Source organism: Melospiza georgiana, chromosome 13 (genome assembly GCF_028018845.1).
Source record: "Melospiza georgiana isolate bMelGeo1 chromosome 13, bMelGeo1.pri, whole genome shotgun sequence".
Lineage (NCBI taxonomy): Eukaryota > Metazoa > Chordata > Aves > Passeriformes > Passerellidae > Melospiza > Melospiza georgiana.
In genome coordinates this window covers 3,879,931-3,895,577 of record NC_080442.1, presented here as the reverse complement: position 1 = coordinate 3,895,577, position 15,647 = coordinate 3,879,931, and the positions used below count along the sequence as shown (strand labels likewise).

The 15,647-nt window shown below is 60.8% G+C and overlaps 3 protein-coding genes across 53 annotated transcripts; 2 read left to right on the top strand and 1 right to left on the bottom strand.

Annotated features, from left to right (window-relative positions):
* The first annotated feature begins 31 nt into the window (after positions 1-31).
* ULK3 (unc-51 like kinase 3) lies at positions 32-4,333 on the top strand. Of its 2 annotated transcripts, none has more exons than XM_058033453.1 (16): positions 32-173; positions 793-933; positions 1,097-1,217; positions 1,321-1,425; positions 1,504-1,647; positions 1,738-1,820; positions 1,905-2,060; positions 2,134-2,239; positions 2,354-2,394; positions 2,484-2,586; positions 2,691-2,755; positions 2,873-2,951; positions 3,035-3,075; positions 3,159-3,206; positions 3,283-3,337; positions 3,503-4,333. In XM_058033453.1, the coding sequence occupies exons 1-16, from the start codon at positions 72-74 to the stop codon at positions 4,069-4,071; spliced, it is 1,959 nt and encodes a 652-aa protein (XP_057889436.1). In that variant the 5' UTR covers positions 32-71; the 3' UTR covers positions 4,072-4,333. The 2 variants fall into 2 exon arrangements, with proteins under 2 accessions (XP_057889436.1, XP_057889437.1); XM_058033454.1 differs by having other exon boundaries at positions 3,489-3,595.
* A 5,647-nt stretch (positions 4,334-9,980) lies between these two features.
* Positions 9,981-13,215, top strand: LOC131088906 (uncharacterized). Of its 50 annotated transcripts, none has more exons than XM_058033332.1 (8): positions 9,981-10,522; positions 10,557-10,573; positions 10,608-10,692; positions 10,727-10,743; positions 10,778-10,794; positions 10,846-10,947; positions 11,067-11,236; positions 11,390-11,525. In XM_058033332.1, exons 1-8 carry the CDS (start codon positions 10,017-10,019, stop codon positions 11,523-11,525), a joined length of 1,050 nt encoding a protein of 349 aa, XP_057889315.1. In that variant the 5' UTR covers positions 9,981-10,016. The 50 variants fall into 50 exon arrangements, 39 of the variants coding, with proteins under 39 accessions (XP_057889315.1, XP_057889317.1, XP_057889322.1 ...); XM_058033334.1 differs by lacking the exon at positions 10,778-10,794 and adding an exon at positions 10,795-10,811 and having other exon boundaries at positions 10,557-10,624; positions 10,676-10,760; positions 10,846-10,879; positions 10,914-10,947; XM_058033339.1 differs by lacking the exon at positions 10,778-10,794 and having other exon boundaries at positions 10,557-10,624; positions 10,676-10,777; positions 10,846-10,896; ... (2 more) ...; positions 11,152-11,219; positions 11,373-11,525.
* CPLX3 (complexin 3) lies at positions 11,944-15,237 on the bottom strand. The gene is made up of 4 exons (XM_058033364.1): positions 15,036-15,237; positions 13,909-14,113; positions 13,419-13,506; positions 11,944-12,185 (listed from the first exon to the last, which is right to left on the bottom strand). The coding sequence occupies exons 2-4, from the start codon at positions 14,067-14,069 to the stop codon at positions 11,961-11,963; spliced, it is 474 nt and encodes a 157-aa protein (XP_057889347.1). The 5' UTR covers positions 14,070-14,113; positions 15,036-15,237; the 3' UTR covers positions 11,944-11,960.
* Positions 15,238-15,647: the final 410 nt, after the last annotated feature.

Here is a 15,647-nt window from a genome sequence, read left to right as displayed (position 1 = left end):
GCCGTGGCGCGCCGGGAAGGCGGAAGCGACTCCCGGGCCCCGAGTGCCGGCACCGGGGCACCGGAGGGGCCATGGCCGGGCCCGCCTGGGCCCCGCCGCGCCTCGACGAGTTCATCCTCACCGAGCCCCTCGGCTCCGGCACCTACGCCACCGTCTACAAGGCCTACAGGAAGGTAGGGCCGAGCCCGCCGCGGGGGTCGCCTTTTTGCTTCGGAATCTGCCCCCCCCACCCGCGTGGGAGCCCCGATTTCCAGCCCTCCACATGGGGTACCACCCCCGATTTCCAGCCCTCCACATGTGATACCACCCCCGATTTCCAGCCCTCCACATGTGATACCACCCCCGATTTCCAGCCCTCCACATGTGATACCACCCCCGATTTCCAGCCCTCCACATGGGGTACCACCCCCGATTTCCAGCCCTCCACATGTGATACCACCCCCGATTTCCAGCCCTCCACATGTGATACCACCCCTGACTTCCAGCCCTCCACATGGGGTACCACTCCCGATTTCCGGCCCTCCACACGGAGTACCACCCCCGTTTTCCAGCCCTTAACCTGGGGTACCACCCCCACAGCCCTTGCCTGGCACCTGCTGCCCCCTTGCAGGGGTTCCTTCCCTTCCCTTCCCTTCCCTTCCCTTCCCTTCCCTTCCCTTCCCTTCCCTTCCCTTCCCTTCCCTTCCCTTCCCTTCCCTTCCCTTCCCTTCCCTTCCCTTCCCTTCCCTTCCCTTCCCTCCCCACCCACGGTGGCTGTTTGGGTGGGGGTCCAGCGTTGTCCCCTCCTGGCAGAGGGACACGCGTGAGGTGGTGGCCATCAAGTGCGTCAACAAGAGGAGCCTGAACCGGGCATCGGTGGAGAACCTGCTGACAGAGATCGAGATCCTCAAGACCATCCGCCATCCCAACATTGTGGAGCTCAAGGACTTCCAGGTGGGCTGGGGGCTTCCCGTGGGGACTCTGAGCCGGAGCTGCTCTGTCTTGGATCCATCCCCACTTCCCACGGGTGTGTCTGTGGGGCTTGGTGCCAGCAACTGGGCAAACTGGTCCAGGTGAAGCTGTGTGGGTGGCACAGCAGGGTCTCGTTGCCTCGCAGTGGGACAGTGACCACATCTACCTGATCATGGAGTTCTGTGCCGGGGGGGACCTGTCCCGCTTCATCCGCACGCGCCGGATGCTCCCCGAGAAGGTGGCTCGTGTCTTCCTGCAGCAGCTCGGTGAGGACACCCCGCCTGCCTCCCACCCTGCCTCTGCTGGGGACCCTCCCCCAGGGCTTTGGGGTGCGGGGCTGTGCTCTCACGTGCCCATCCACCCGCCCAGCCTGTGCCCTGAAGTTCCTCCACGACCACAACATCTCCCACCTGGACCTGAAGCCGCAGAACATCCTGCTGAGCGCCCCGGAGAACCCGCAGCTGAAGCTGGCAGGTCAGAGCATCCCCTGGCAGGGGCTGGCAGGGGGCAAATCCCTTCTCCCTGTGCCCTCATGAGCTCTGTGCCCGGCAGATTTCGGCTTTGCCCAGTACATGTCCCCGTGGGACGAGAAGCATGTGCTGCGCGGCTCCCCGCTCTACATGGCCCCCGAGATGGTGTGCCGGCAGCACTACGACGCCCGCGTGGACCTCTGGTCTGTGGGTGTCATCCTTTATGGTGGGTTTGGCTCTTATTGCCTCGGGGGGCTCTACTCAGGGCTGGTTATCCCCTCTCCATCTCCCCCCACCTCTCCTTTTCCCCCCACAGAAGCACTTTTTGGGAAGCCACCCTTTGCTTCCCGCTCCTTTGCTGAGCTGGAGGAGAAAATCCGCAGTGATCGGGCTGTGGAGGTAACGTGGGGTGAGATGGGATGGGATGGGATGGGGAAGGGGGGTCTCACAGCCCTCAGTGGGCTCAGCCCCTTCCCTCCCCAGCTTCCCAGCCGGCCCCAGCTGTCTCTGGAATGCCGGGATCTCTTGGGGCAGCTGCTGGAGAGGGACCCTCGCAAGCGCATCTCCTTCGAGAGCTTCTTTGCCCACCCCTTCGTGGACATGGAGCACGTGCCCGGCCCCGAGAGCCTGGGCAAGGCGGTGAGCGGGGCTGGGGGCTGCTGCCTGCCCACGGGGGCGTTCCAAGCCCTGAGACCCCCCCTGTGTCCCCCAGACCGACCTGGTGGTGGAGGCGGTGAGGAAGGATCAGGAGGGAGACGCCGCTGCCGCCTTCTCCCTCTACCGCAAAGCCCTGGAGTATTTTGTGCCAGCACTGCACTGTGAGTCCCTCCCGAGGGTTGTGTGGGGTCTGGGTGTATTTCTGGGGGGGCAGACCCCGAGGGATGCCAATTTTTAGCCCGCCCACCCCTGTGTTTGGTTGTTCTCCCCCTTAGATGAGAGCGACGTGCGGCGCAAAGAAGCCATCCGGGCCAAGGTGAGCCAAAACCCCTGGGGGGGTGAGGGCAGCACCCCCACCCTCTGCACCCCATATTGGGGGTCTCTTCACCCCCAAAACGTGCACAGGTGAGGCAGTACATCTCCCGAGCAGAGGAGCTGAAGGTGTTGGTCACCTCTAGCAACAAGAACCTCCTGGAGAAAGGAAACCCGGCCAGGGAGCTCCTTAAAGGTAGGCAGTGATTTTTGCCCTGGTGTCAGGGCTAGCAGAGGGGCCGTGGTGGGGTTTTGGGCTGAAGGGTGAAGGTTTTGGGCAATCCCTGTGTCCCCTTGCAGAGATGGCCAAGGACAAACCTCGGCTCTGCGCGGCGCTGGAAGTGGCCTCAGCTGCCATTGCCAAGGTGAGGGGTGGCCCTGGGGGTCCCCTCACCCATCGAGGGGAGGGGGAGGTGCACACCTGGTGAGGAGGGGGCTGCTGGACCCCACCAACCCCAGCCAGCCCACGGGGCCTCTTGCAGGAGGAGGAGGGCAGGGATGACAGTGACGCCCTGGAGCTGTACCAGCAGAGCCTGGGGGAGCTGCTGCTGCTCCTGGCCGGTGAGTTGGGGCTGAGGCCGGGCTTGTAGGGCAGGGATGGGTCCTGCTGCCATCCCTCATGCCCTGGCACGTTTCCCCTGCAGCGGAGCCGGCGGGGCGGCGGCGGGAGCTGCTCCACGCTGAGGTGAGTAGTGCCAGCCCTGGGACACTGCTGTCCCCGCTGGCCTGGCCCTCAGGGACTGTGTCCTCTCTCTCTCTCCCCACCAGATCCAGACCCTGATGGCCCGAGCCGAGTACCTGAAGGATCAGATCAAGGTAGGATGTCTGGGGGAGGCTTGGAGCATGCTGGGGGGGGGGATGGAGGCTGGAAAATGCCCCTCTCCCCTGGCAGATGCGGGAGGCACAATCCATGGGCAAGGAGGCGCTGGCAGAGTCCGTCCGGAGCGGTGAGTGCCCTTTGCCACGGGTTTGGGGAATATTCCCCAGCCCGAGGCTGATCCCAACCCCACCCAGCACGGGCCCTGTGCCCCCGGGAGCCCTCCCAGGGGTGGCAGCGGTGGGGACAGCCCGGTGAGTGCCCCCTGTGCCCTGGCACAGCCTGTACCTTGCAGTGACCCCCGGAGCTGCCCTGCCGGACGCTGCTCGCTGCCCTGCCGGGAGACGCCAAGGGAAGGCTTTGGTATCCATCCCCCACGCCCCCAGGGCTGGCACCTGGGGGGTCACCCTCGGGCTGCCAGCCCCAGGGGGGCCAGCAGGGCCATCTGCCCCTCTCGCAGGCGCTGGCTCATTTCCCTGCCAGCCCTGCCTCGGCCGTCTGCTGCCGCAGCCTCCCCTGGCACAGCGGGCGGGTTATTCCACTCTAATTCCCTCCGCTGGCTCCACGGGAAGGGTATTTTTATCCTGGCACTGGGCTCTGGCAGGGCATCCCCCCTGCTTTTTCAGCTGGGTGGTTCTTCCACCTCCCAAATTCTGGGGGAGCCCACAAATCCGGCCGGGAGCTGAGGGTGGGCAGGGATGCTCCGCTGTGCCTTCCTCGCCCAGCATCTACCTCTGCATCCAGTGCTGCTCGTCCGGCCTCCATCCAGCAGCCACTGCACTGGCCCAGCCCGGCCATACCTGCCTGCCTCTCACTGCTGGAGCACTGGGAATGAGGCTTTTCCTTCCTAAACCTGGAGCCTGACAGGTGCTGGCTGCACCATCAGTGAGCAGTGCTCAGCGGGGACCCATCGAGTCAGTCACCTTCAGGGAGACACTCTCAGCATCCTGCCTGCCCTGCTCCACTCCTCAGGGCCCTGGCACCCCCAGCATCCAAATCATGCTCCCAGGAGTCGTTGTTACGGGGTGCTGATGTTGCCTGTCCTGCAAAACAAGGTATTTGTCTCAAAAATCTGCTGTATCTCAAGGGAATGTAATTTATTGTCTTTAATAAATTTTAATTTTGATTTCTCCACCTCCTCTGCGCTCAGGTTTGTGGTTTAAGCCTAAGAGGGGTCCCCAGGACCCAGAGGCTGCCTGGGGTCCTGGAGCCATTGGGGTGGGCAGGGGACCTGGTCGCTGTTCCCCCAGGAGCAGAGCTGGGGTGTCCCCTCCTCTGCTCCAGCAGTGCTCTCCCTTCCTGTGCTCCCCAGGGACACGAGGCAGCCAAAGCAAGGTTTGACCTTGTTTTCACTTCCCATCTTTTTACTTTTTTTTTTGTGCGTGTGTGGAAAACACGGAGCAGAACGACACGACCCATTACGTAAAATCCTGTTTTCTCCAACAGATTTTTGTGGCGGGTGAGGAAGGGCCGTGAGGGAAAGCAGAAGGGCTGAGGCGAGCAACAGGGGGATTTTTGGGGTGTCCCACAGCTATTCTGAGCCGTGACCTCTTCCCAAGACAGCCTCCCCCCACATCCCACCCCAGCGCCGGCTGCTCCGTGCTCAAACCAGCGCGGAGCTTCCCGGGCAGATGCGACGAGGCGCTTCAGTATCTTTTTTTTACTCTTTTTTATCTCTTTTTACTCTTATTATCGTCATTATTCCGAGCAGAGATTATACCCTGAGGCTTTGAAGCGCTTTCCCAGCCCGTGTCCTCCCCCGGCCCGTGGCGGCTGTGGCAGCCGGCGCGGATAATCGCATCTGCCTTCACGCTCGGCCGCCAGCACGGCCCTGCCCCAGCCCAGCCCCAGCCCTGGGGGACAGCGTGAGCCTCTGGGTGCTCCCCTGGGGCTGGGGGGGCCGGGGTGGGTGTCAGTGTCACCTGTGCACTGGGGTTTTTGGCTGCCCAGGTGTCACCGAGGGAAGGTGAGCCATGTGTCTGAGCAGTGTGTGACGGTGTTCACAGGGGTTCTTGGGTGAGGGGAGAGATGAGGATCTGACTCCGTGTTTCAGAAGGCTTGATTTGTTGTTTTATGATATATATTTTACATTAAAACTATACTGAAAGAATAGAAGACAGGATTTCATCAGAAGAATAGCAAGGAAAGAATGATAACAAAGCTTCTGTCTCGGACAGAGAGTCCAAGCCAGCTGACTGTGATTGTCCATTAATTCCAAACAACCACATGAACCAATCCCAGATGCACCTGTTGCATCCCACAGCAGCAGATAATCAATGTTTACATTTTGTTCCTGAGGCCTCCCAGCTTCTCAGGAGGAAAAATCCTAAGGAAAGGATTTTTCATGAAAAGATGTCTGCCACAGCAAGGTGCACCGGTTGTTTCGCTTGTAGCTGCTCTTACCAGGATTTTCTCAGGGCTCTCTAGAATGAATCAATTTTACTAAGACATAAACTGTGCTAAAACAAGCAAGAAGAAAAGAAACTGAATTCCAAGAGTACAAGAAAAAGGTAACAGACAGCTTTGAGCCACCTGGACTGCCACCAATCACGTATTCTGAGAAGTGCATGCAGAGCACGGGGACAAGCGAAGACACCAATAAGAAATGTGTGAGCAGGGTGTGCAGTAGAGTTAAAATGTATAAAATAAATACATAATATAAACATTAAATGGATTCTACTTATATTTTTATATATAGATGTAAAAAATTATATATTGATTAGTTGTCCAAGAGTCCTGGATTTCCCACAGGAAGACGGCACGAAGGGAGCAGTGTCCAGCCTGGCAGCATGGCCTTTGTCACTCTGCTGCTCAGGGAGGAGCTGCTCCCCTCCAGTCCCACCCATGCCACCACCCAGCCCTTCCCAAGGGCTCTCCCAGCCCTCACAGGGTGGCTCTTGGGGCTGCATTGTCACCCAGAGAGGTGGGGAGTGTCAGCTGTGTTGTCACCCTGGCGGTGCCAGCGCGTGGGGTGACACGAGGTCAGGCACACGATGGGCTGGGGACAGCTGGGTCAGCGTGGAGCCAGCCTTGGGCTTCCCCAGGGCTCTGTAATCTGGATTAATCCTGGCTGTTGGACCAGCAGTGGCTGCATGGATGGGCTATCCCTTCCCACAGCCACTCTCAGGGAAGTTTAATTGCCTGCAAAAGGAGAAGGGAGATTCCCCAGCCTTCCGTGGCAGCTCATTTGTTTCAGCACTTTAACAATTGCTCATTTAATGCTTTATCCATTGGGGAAACCACTCACTCGTCCCACACTCACCACTGGGAAGGAGGAAGATCCTGCAGCCAGCTGAGCAATGGGCTGGTGCAGGAGGGCAGGAGTTTTGTCAATAAAATTTGTGTGATTTGATCAATAAAGGTTATTTTATTTTATTGACAAAATTTGTTACTGCCAGCGTCTTCCAGCAACCAGCAAGAGCTTACTTGGACAAACCTATCCCAATCCCAGCCCCATAGGTGAGGGAATGACAGAAGACCTATAAAAGAGAGAGAGAAAAACAATATTTTCTGCTTTAATCCACACTTATTCTTTGCTTTAAGATTTTCAGTCTGTGTGTTGATGCCCGGAGCAGTCGTATGACGTGGAGGCTGCAGGGATGCTCGGGATACAGCAGCAGGAACTGGGAAACTGGGATGGATTCCTTGGTGGGCAGGGAAAAGGCAGGAGGGGCTGCCTGCCCCTTCTGACCTCATTCCTCCATCCCAACCTCTCACCGCCATCCCAGCCTCTCATCCCCGTCCTGACCTCTCACCCTCATCCCAACCTCTCTTTCCTCCATCCCAGTCTTTCCTCCCTGCATCCTAGACTTATCCCCCCATCCCAGCCACTCCACCCTCCATCCCAACCTCTAATCCCTCCATCCCAACCTCTCCTCCCTCCATCCCAACCTCTCACCCTCATCTCAACCTCTAATCCCTCCACCCCAGCCTCTCCTCCCTCTATCCCAGCTTCTCATCCCCCAGTCCCAGACTCATCCTTCCATCCCAGCCCCATTCCTCCATCCCGACCTCTCCTCCATCCCAACCTCTTGTCCCTCCGTCCCAACCTCTCATCCCCATCCCAAATTCTCCTCCCTCCATCCTGACCTCTCCTCTCTCCATCCCAGCCTCATCCTTACTTTCCAGCCTCTCTTCACTCCATCCTGACTTCTCATCCCTCCATCCCAGCCTCTCATCCCCCAATTCCAGCCTCATCCCTCCATCCCAGCCTCATCCCTCCATCCCAGCCTCTCTTCCCTCCATCCCAGCCCCATTCCTCCATCCCAGCCTCTCTTCCCTCCATCCCAGCCCCATTCCTCCATCCCGACCTCTCCTCCATCCCAACCTCTTGTCCCTCCGTCCCAACCCCTCATCCCCATCCCAAATTCTCCTTCCTCCATCCCAGCCTCTCCTCCCCAGTGCAGGCAGTGACCCAGCGGTGGCAGCAGGGACAGCGATGGCAGCAAGGACAGCAGGGGCACCAGGGGCAAAAGGGGCAGAAGGGACAGCGGGCACAACGGGCACAGCAGGGACAGCGGGCACAGCGATGGCAGCAGGGACAGCGGGCACAGCGATGGCAGCAGGGGCAGCAGGGACAGCGGGCACCGCAGCATCCCCGGCGCCGGCGCCGCTCGGCTCTGCCGGGAACGCTCTGCTGAGCCTTAACACGTCTCGGGAGCGGGGCGGGGGCAGCGGGGGCTGCCTGGCTGTTCGCATGCCTGGGGGTCATGGAGCCTCCTAAAATAAACGCGCTGAGCTTCACGCGGCCTTTGCGCGGCTCACGTGGGCCGGGGGGGCGCCGAGCGCAGCCCAGGGGTCGGGCACGGGGGGGGGGGGGACAGGGAAAGGTGCGGGAGAGGATCCGGGCTGGTTCTGGGGGGATGAACCGCGGGGCTGCATCCCCGGCTCCGGCTGGGATCCTGCTCTGCCGTGGGATGGGCATTGATGCATCCTTGGAGGGCAGGGAAAAGGCAGGAGGGGGAGCCTGCCCCTGCTGCCCCCATCCCAGCCTGTCCTCCCTCCATCCCATCCTCTCCTCCCCCATCCCATCCCATCCCATCCTCTCCTCCCCCATCCCATCCTCTCCTCCCTCCATCCCCACCTCTCCTCCCTCCATCCCATTCTCTCCTCCCTCCATCCCATCCTCTCCTTCCTCCATCCCAGCCTCTCACCCCCATCCCCACCTCTCCTCCCTCCATCCCATTCTCTCCTTCCTCCATCCCATCCTCTCCTCCCTCCATCCCAGCCTCTCCTCCCCCATCCCAGCCTCATCCCCCAATTCCAGCCCCTCCTTCCTCTATCCCGACCTCTTACCCCCATCCCGCCCTCTCATCCCTCCATCCCCACCTCTCCTTCCTCCATCCCATCCTCTCCTCCCTCCATTCCAGCCTCTCACCCCCCTCCCGACCTCTCATCCCTCCATCCCGACCTCTCATCCCTCCATCCCGACCTCTCATTCCCATCCCAGCCTCTCCTCCCCCCATCCCAGCCTCTCCTCCTTCCATCCCAGCCCCGTGGTTCCCTGCTGTGGTTGGGATCCTGCTCTCCCATCGGGTGAGCCTTGATGCATCCTCGGTGGGCAGGGAAAGGGCAGGAGAGGGAGCCTGCCCCTGCTGCCTCCATCCCGGCGTCATCCCTCCATCCCAGCCTCTCCTTTCTCCATTCCAGCCTCTCATCCCCCCATTCCGACCTCATCCCTCCATCCCAGCCTCTCCCGCTCCATCCCAGCCCCGTGGTCCCCTCCCCGGTTCGGATCCCGCTCTCTCCCTCGGGATTTAAGCAGCGAGGGCTGGGCTGGGGCCGTGCCCGCTCCCTGCTCTCCCTTTCCTGGTGGGGATTTGAGCAGCTCGGGCTGATCCTCATCAGGTATGATCTCCTTGCAGGGCTGAAGCTGCTCCCAGCGCTGAATTTGGGATCTGATGGGAGCACACATCCCTGGAGCTGCTGGAATCCCCTGCTCCCGGGGGCTGGAGGGCTGGGAGGATGTGTGTCCACGCCTGAGCTGCCTCTGCCTGTCTGTCTGTCTGTCTGTCCTCTTGGGAATGGTCATCAGGAGTTTCCCAGAACGACCTGGCCCTGGCACAGGATTATCAGGGGGCTGGGGGCAGAGAGAAATCCCTTGGTGCAGCATGGCTTGATCCAGCACCAACAGTAAAAATAAAATAAAATAAAATAAAATAAAATAAAATAAAATAAAATAAAATAAAATAAAATAAAATAAAATAAAATAAAATAAAATAAAATAAAATAAAATGATGATGATGATAAATCAGTTTCCCAGCACCCTCTCCTGTGTTTTCCTGGACGACTCTCGCAAAACCGAACTGCAGCTCATCAGCTCCCACGGGATTTGGAGCGATGAATTCCCAGCCCGTGCCAAGTTCTTGCAGGAAGCCTCACCGCAGGAGCCCCCTGCCTGCCGGGATGCCACCAGGGCTGGGTCACACCTGCTCGGGCTCGGGCTCATCCCTGCAGAGTGTCCTTGCTTGGAGCAGTGCCTCCACTGGGCATCCTGCAGTGCCCCTGAGACTCAGAGTTCTGAAGGTTTTGTATTAAAATAGCAAAAAAAACCCTGCAGAAAAACGGGAATTCTGTTTGTTTTAAACCTGACTGCTGCCAATGAGCTGCTTGTAGCATCCCCTTAGTCCCAAGTGTGAGCGCAGCCAGGAGAGGAGCTTTCTTTGGGATTCTGCTGCCAGGAAAATAGGAACATTTTTTTCCCCCAGCACCAGGAAAATCGAAAAATTTGCCCAGGAAAACAGAGCTGGGGGAGAAAAGTGAATGCATAGACATCTCCTGGTATTTATTCCACCGGTTATAACAGTACCATGGCACGGGGACAGCACAGGAGGGGAGGGACACTCAACCGAGCACGGCACGACTACAGCACGACGAGCGGGAGGACGGGGAGATTTCCCCACATGGCTTTGTCCTTCTCCTGGCAGGAACAAGGACAGGATCCCACCCCAGGAGAGGGACGGCTCTGCTCCGGGCAAGGGCTGCTGCGGGCTCAGCTCAGCACCGGCGAGGGCTTTTGCTCCTCTCTGGTGTCAATTCAGGCTTCAGCACCCCCCTTCCCACAGGGATCGGATGGCAGGTCCTTCCCGGCTGGCTCCTCCAGAGGGGCCCTCAAGGGCACGGGGCTGCTGTTCCTGGCAGGGATGGGAGGCTGTTTCTCGGGGGATGGGGATGGGGATGCAGCGAGGGGGGTGCTCCACAGCCTGCCTCGTCCTTGCGAGGCAAATCCGAGCCTCCCGCTCGCTCCTGGGAGGCTGAGTGGAGGCAGAGCTGCAGCTCAGTGGGGCCACACCGGCAAGGTCAGTCACACCCCGAGGTCTGTCACATCCCAAGGTCAATCACACTGCAAGGTCAGTCACACCCCGAGGTCTGTCACACCCTAAGGTCTGTCACACTCTGAGGTCAGTCACACTGCAGGGTCAGTCACACTGCAAGGTCAATCACACTGCAAGGTCAATCACACTCTGAGGTCAGTCACACCCCAAGGTCTGTCACACTGAAAGGTCAATCCCACTGCAAGGTCAGTCACACCCCGAGGTCTGTCACACCCTAAGGTCAATCACACTGCAAGGTCAGTCACACTCTGAGGTCAGTCACACTGCAAGGTCAGTGACACTGCAAGGTTTGTCACACTGAAAGGTCAATCACACCCCAAGGTCTGTCACACTGAAAGGTCAATCACACTGCAAGGTCAATCATGCCCCAAGGTCAGTCACACTGCAAGGTCAGTCACACTCTGAGGTCAATCACACTGCAGGGTCAGTGACACTGCAAGGTCTGTCACACTGAAAGGTCAGTGACACTGCGAGGTCAGTGACACTGCAAGGTCAGTGACACCCCAAGGTTTGTCACACTGAAAGGTCAATCACACCCCAAGGTCTGTCACACTGAAAGGTCAATCACACTGCAAGGTCAATCGTGCCCCAAGGTCTGTCACACTGAAAGGTCAGTCACACCCCAAGGTCTGTCACACTGCAAGGTCAGTCACACCCCAAGGTTTGTCACACTGCAAGGTCAGTGACACTGCAAGGTCAGTGACACCACAAGGTCTGTCACACTGAAAGGTCAATCACACCCCGAGGTCTGTCACGCTGAAAGGTCAATCACACTGCGAGGTCAGTGACACCGCAAGGTTTGTCACACTGCAAGGTCAATCACACCACAAGGTCTGTCACACTGAAAGGTCAATCGTGCCCCAAGGTCAGTCACACTGCAGGGTCAGTCACACCCCGAGGTCTGTCACACTGAAAGGTCAGTGTGGGCTAGGGTTAGTCTGGGGTGAAGGTGGTTTCCCAGTTGGATTTAGGGGGAAAAAGTGAGGGAGAGGGGGATCCAGCAAGGCTGGGAGTCCCATTGTCACACTGCAAGGCCAGTCACACTGCAAGGTCAGTCACATCCTGAGGTCAATCACTCTCCAAGGTCTGTCACTCTCCAATCACACTCCAAGGTCACTCACACCCCAGGGTCACTGTCCTTGCTGCCACCTCCCCGGCTCTGGCTGCAGACACCCCTGCCCGGGCACGGGGGAGGCCGTGGGGTACGGGGGGGACACATGCTGGCTCCTGGCTCTAACCTCAGCCAGAGAACGGAACGAAAGCCACACATCAGGGACACCTGGGGCAGGGGCTCGAGGGGCCACGCGGCTCAGGGGGAGCCGGGTGACACACGGCAAGGGTGACAACGTGGCTGGGGTCCCCGCTGAGGCAGCAGCCCCCGCCAGAGCCTGCGCTGCGTCCCCTCCCTGCTCAGCCCCGTCACATCACGGAGCACTTCTCCGCCGACTGCTTCAGGTCCTCTAGCGTGGCCGAGGCTTTGTCCTTCAAGGAATCAAGGTCCAGGTTCTGGATGTTACTGAGCTGCCCGATCACCGAGTTCTTCTCCTCCTCCTCCTCGTTGTCCTGCTCGATCATCTTGGCCAGCTCCTTGGGCAGCTCCACGTCGCCTCCCACCAGCTGGATCTGGTTGTCGTCCGTCTCGTTCTGGAAGGGGCCGGGAGAGAGTCAGGAGGGGGGATGGCACCGAGGGAAGGGGGCTCCTGGAAGCACCACAGGAGGGTTTTAGGGCTGTGTTCCCACCTCCAGGACCATGTGGGAAGGTCCCTGGGGGTGAGGGTGGGATGCTGACGGAGCCTGAGGAGAGCCTGGGCACCCACAGCGAGGGGCGAGATGGAAACCCACGCACAGCACCAGCGCAGGCTGGTTTCTATCTCTCACCACAGGGAGTTAGGCACCTAATTAAGCTGGGCTTATGCTTAACGCCTGCTCCCAGCGGCGGTCGGGATCAGCTCCCAGCCCGGAGCCACGGGGAGACGCGGGATGAGGCAGCCCGGCTGCCAAGAGGGATCAGTAATGAGCAGAAGAAACTTGTCAAGAGATGAGAAGGGACATCTCAAGCACGAGAAGGCAGTGAAAGGATGGTGGGGCCAGATCCAAACAAATCCCAGTTTCCCCTGGGGAATAAAATAAATCTCCATCTCTCTTCTTTTTCTCCCTTTTCTGGCTTTTGGCAGGGCGTAAAAGAAATTCTCCAGCTGTTTATTTCCTGGCTGTAAAAGGGGGTGGGAAGCAGGGGGGTGAATCCAGGCTGCCTGAACAACACCAAACAATCAGAGCAATCTCACTTGGCTTAGCTGACCCTCCGGAACTAATATTAGCCCAGCTCCAATTTGGGGTATTCACCACTGAGCGACTCTTCCTGAATACGGGGTGGGTTTGGAGGCAGAGGAGCTTGTGACAATTCCAAGAAAGGCTGAATTATCCCTTGATTAAATTGTTTTCAGTGAATGGGTCATCGTGCGGAAATTCCAAAATCGGAGTTTAGGTGAGAGACGTTGGCCAAATAATCCGGGGAGAGGAGCTGAGCTGGCTAATCCAGCCAGGAAGGTGCAACCCTGGCTGCACTCCCGGCCCCATGGAGTCCGGGGTGAAGGTGGTTTTCCCTCACCCAGCTGGATTTAGGGGGAAAAAGCCAGGGAGAGGGGGATCAAGCAAGGCTGGGCGTCCCAATGTCTCGGGCTGGTGGGCTGTGGCGCTCAGGGGCAAGGAAAGCGGCCAAAGTTTGGGAAGAAGGATGGTTTTGAGGGGAATTTGTTTGTGTTTGGGCTTTGAGGCTCAAACCCCAGCCAGCCAAGGGAGTCCTTGTCCCTTCCCCGGCCTCCAGAGCTCCATCTGGAGCTGGGCTCCCCTCGCGGCCCCGCTCCAGCACAGCCGTACCTTGGGCAGCCTGTACTTGTCTCGGAAGTGGGACCTGACCGTGGCTCTCTCCGCCTTGCGCTGGGCAAACTGGGCATCTCTCTCCATCCTGCGGAGCACACGGGGCACTCACCAACGGCCCGTGCCCCCCATCCCGGGGTTCACGCTCCCCCTCAACCCCAGCACCCCCCATTTTCTCTGAAAAGTCCCGTTTCCCCACAATTTCCTCCCCCCCAGCGCAGCCTGGAAGGAGAAAACAATCCCATCTCCCGGGCGAGGAAGAGGATTAAGGGATTAGGGGGCTCATCAAACCCCCTCACCGTCCTGCTGTCCCCAGCGCCGGCTCCCCCCATCTCCCATGCAGGGGATGTGGGACCGCAACGGGAGCATCCCGTTCCCGCAGGGACCCCGGGGCTCAGCCCCTGCCGGTGCCGGTGCCGGTGCCGGTGCCGGTGCCGGTGCCGGTGCCGGTGCCGGTGCCGGTGCCGGTGCCGGTGCCGCCCGCACTCACTTCTCCTCCACCAGCTGCCGCTGGTACTCCTCATACTCCTCGCGGGTCATGCCCTGCGCCTCGGCCGGAGACTTCTCGCCCTCGCTCTTCTCCTCGCCGCCCAGGCCGCCCGTGAGGTTCTTCAGCTGTCCCCCCACCATGCTCTTCACCATGAACGCCATGGCCGCTCCTCCGGGGGGCCCGGGGGCCGGGGGGCAGCGCGGATCTGCAGCCGGGACAGCCGGGACAGCCGCGGTCACCGGGGGGCTCCGGGCCGGACGGGGGTGGGATGTGGGGGGAACGGGGCTAAGGGTGAGCTGGAGAGCCAGGGAGCCCAGAAATGGTCGGTGCTGGGGGGGCGGGATAGGGAATTTCAGCGGGATGCTGAGGATGGGAGCTCCCGGAGAGCCGGGACAGGGAATTTCAGCGGGATGCTGAGGATGGGAGCTCCCAGAGAGCCGGCACAGGGAATTTCAGCGGGATGCTGAGGATGGGAGCTCCGGGAGAGCCGGCACAGGGAATTTCAGCGGGATGCTGAGGATGGGAGCTCCCAGAGAGCAGGAGCGCCGGGTTAGGGGGCAGCTGGGGACACCGGGATGAGCTCCGGGACAGCCGGAGCACCGAGAGCCCGGGGAGCTGGGACACCGGGATGAGCTCCGGGGCAGCTGGGGTACAGAGAGCCCGGGGAGCTGGGACACCGGGCGGTGGAAGGGCCGGGATGAGCGGAGCTGGGCTCCTGGGGAGCGGGGCACCGGGTTAGGCGGAGGTGGGGACGGGGGAGATGAGATCCCGGGGAGGAGCCGCGGTCAGCGGGGAGCGGGGATACGGGGTTATGGAGGATGAGGGATCGGCAGAGCCAAGCTCACACAGTACCGAATTCCTGAGGAGCCGGGATCAGCCGAGCTGGATTTCCCGGGAGGCGGAATAGCGAGCGATGAGGAGCCGGGGTCAGCAGAGCTGAGTCCCCGGGGTCACGGAGGAGAGGGGCTCAGCGGGGATGGATTCCCGGGATGGCGGAGAGAGGAGTGCCCGGGGTGGCGGGTACCGGGAGGAGCCAGGGACGGGGAGATGGGTTCCCGGGGAGCTGGGGCGCGGGGTTATGGAGGAGATGGGGTCAGCGGAGATGAATTCCCGAGGTGACAGAGTACCGGATTCCCGAGGAGCCGGGACCAGCGGTCAGCGCAGCGGAGTTCCCGGCACGGTGGAGCGCGGAGTTCCCGGGATGCCGGAGTGCTGAGAGATGGAGGAACCGGGCTCAGCGGAGTAGAGTTCCCGGGACGGCCGAGTCCGGAGCTCCGGGGTCGGCAGAGCGGAGTTGCCGGGATGCTGGAGCGCCGAAGTGCCGGGATGCCGGGATGCCGGGAGTGCCGGGATGCCGGGATGCCGGGAGTACCGGGAGTACCGGGAGTACCGGGATGCCGGGAGTACCGGGAGTACCGGGAGTACCGGGAGTACCGGGATGCCGGGATGCCGGGAGTACCGGGATGCCGGGATGCCAGGAGTACCGGGAGTACCGGGATGCCGGAGCGTGCGGGGTCAGCGGGGCCGCGCTGCCCGGCCGCCCATGGCGGAGCGGTCCCGGCCGGGAGCGGAGTGGGCGCTGCAGCACCGGGGCTCGCACGGCTCCGGTGTGTGTGTCCCCGCACGGCGGCGGCGGCACCGCCTCCCGCCCGGCCCCGCCGCCTCCCCCGGCCCCGCCGCCCTCCCCCGGGCGGAGCCGCCGCCGTCCCGAGCCGCCCCGGGCACCGCGAGTGCCGCCA

What these genes read in the sequence shown, in the direction of transcription:
- CPLX3 (XM_058033364.1), bottom strand. Translation starts at nt 14,069, where the DNA reads ATGGCGTTCATGGTGAAGAGCATGGTGGGGGGACAGCTGAAGAACCTC. An exon ending in CGGCAGCTGGTGGAGGAGAA is followed by an intron (nt 13,507 to 13,908) that starts GTGAGTGCGGGC and finishes TGTGCTCCGCAG; the next exon opens with GATGGAGAGAGATGCCCAGT. An exon ending in ACAAGTACAGGCTGCCCAAG is followed by an intron (nt 12,186 to 13,418) that starts GTACGGCTGTGC and finishes GGCCCCTTCCAG; the next exon opens with AACGAGACGGACGACAACCA.
- ULK3 (XM_058033453.1), top strand. Translation starts at nt 72, where the DNA reads ATGGCCGGGCCCGCCTGGGCCCCGCCGCGCCTCGACGAGTTCATCCTC. An exon ending in GCAGTGATCGGGCTGTGGAG is followed by an intron (nt 1,821 to 1,904) that starts GTAACGTGGGGT and finishes TTCCCTCCCCAG; the next exon opens with CTTCCCAGCCGGCCCCAGCT. An exon ending in CCGAGAGCCTGGGCAAGGCG is followed by an intron (nt 2,061 to 2,133) that starts GTGAGCGGGGCT and finishes TGTGTCCCCCAG; the next exon opens with ACCGACCTGGTGGTGGAGGC.
- LOC131088906 (XM_058033323.1), top strand. Translation starts at nt 10,017, where the DNA reads ATGGCACGGGGACAGCACAGGAGGGGAGGGACACTCAACCGAGCACGG. An exon ending in AAGGTCAGTCACACCCCGAG is followed by an intron (nt 10,523 to 10,556) that starts GTCTGTCACATC and finishes TCACACTGCAAG; the next exon opens with GTCAGTCACACCCCGAGGTC. An exon ending in AAGGTCAGTCACACTCTGAG is followed by an intron (nt 10,948 to 11,066) that starts GTCAATCACACT and finishes TCACACTGAAAG; the next exon opens with GTCAATCACACCCCAAGGTC.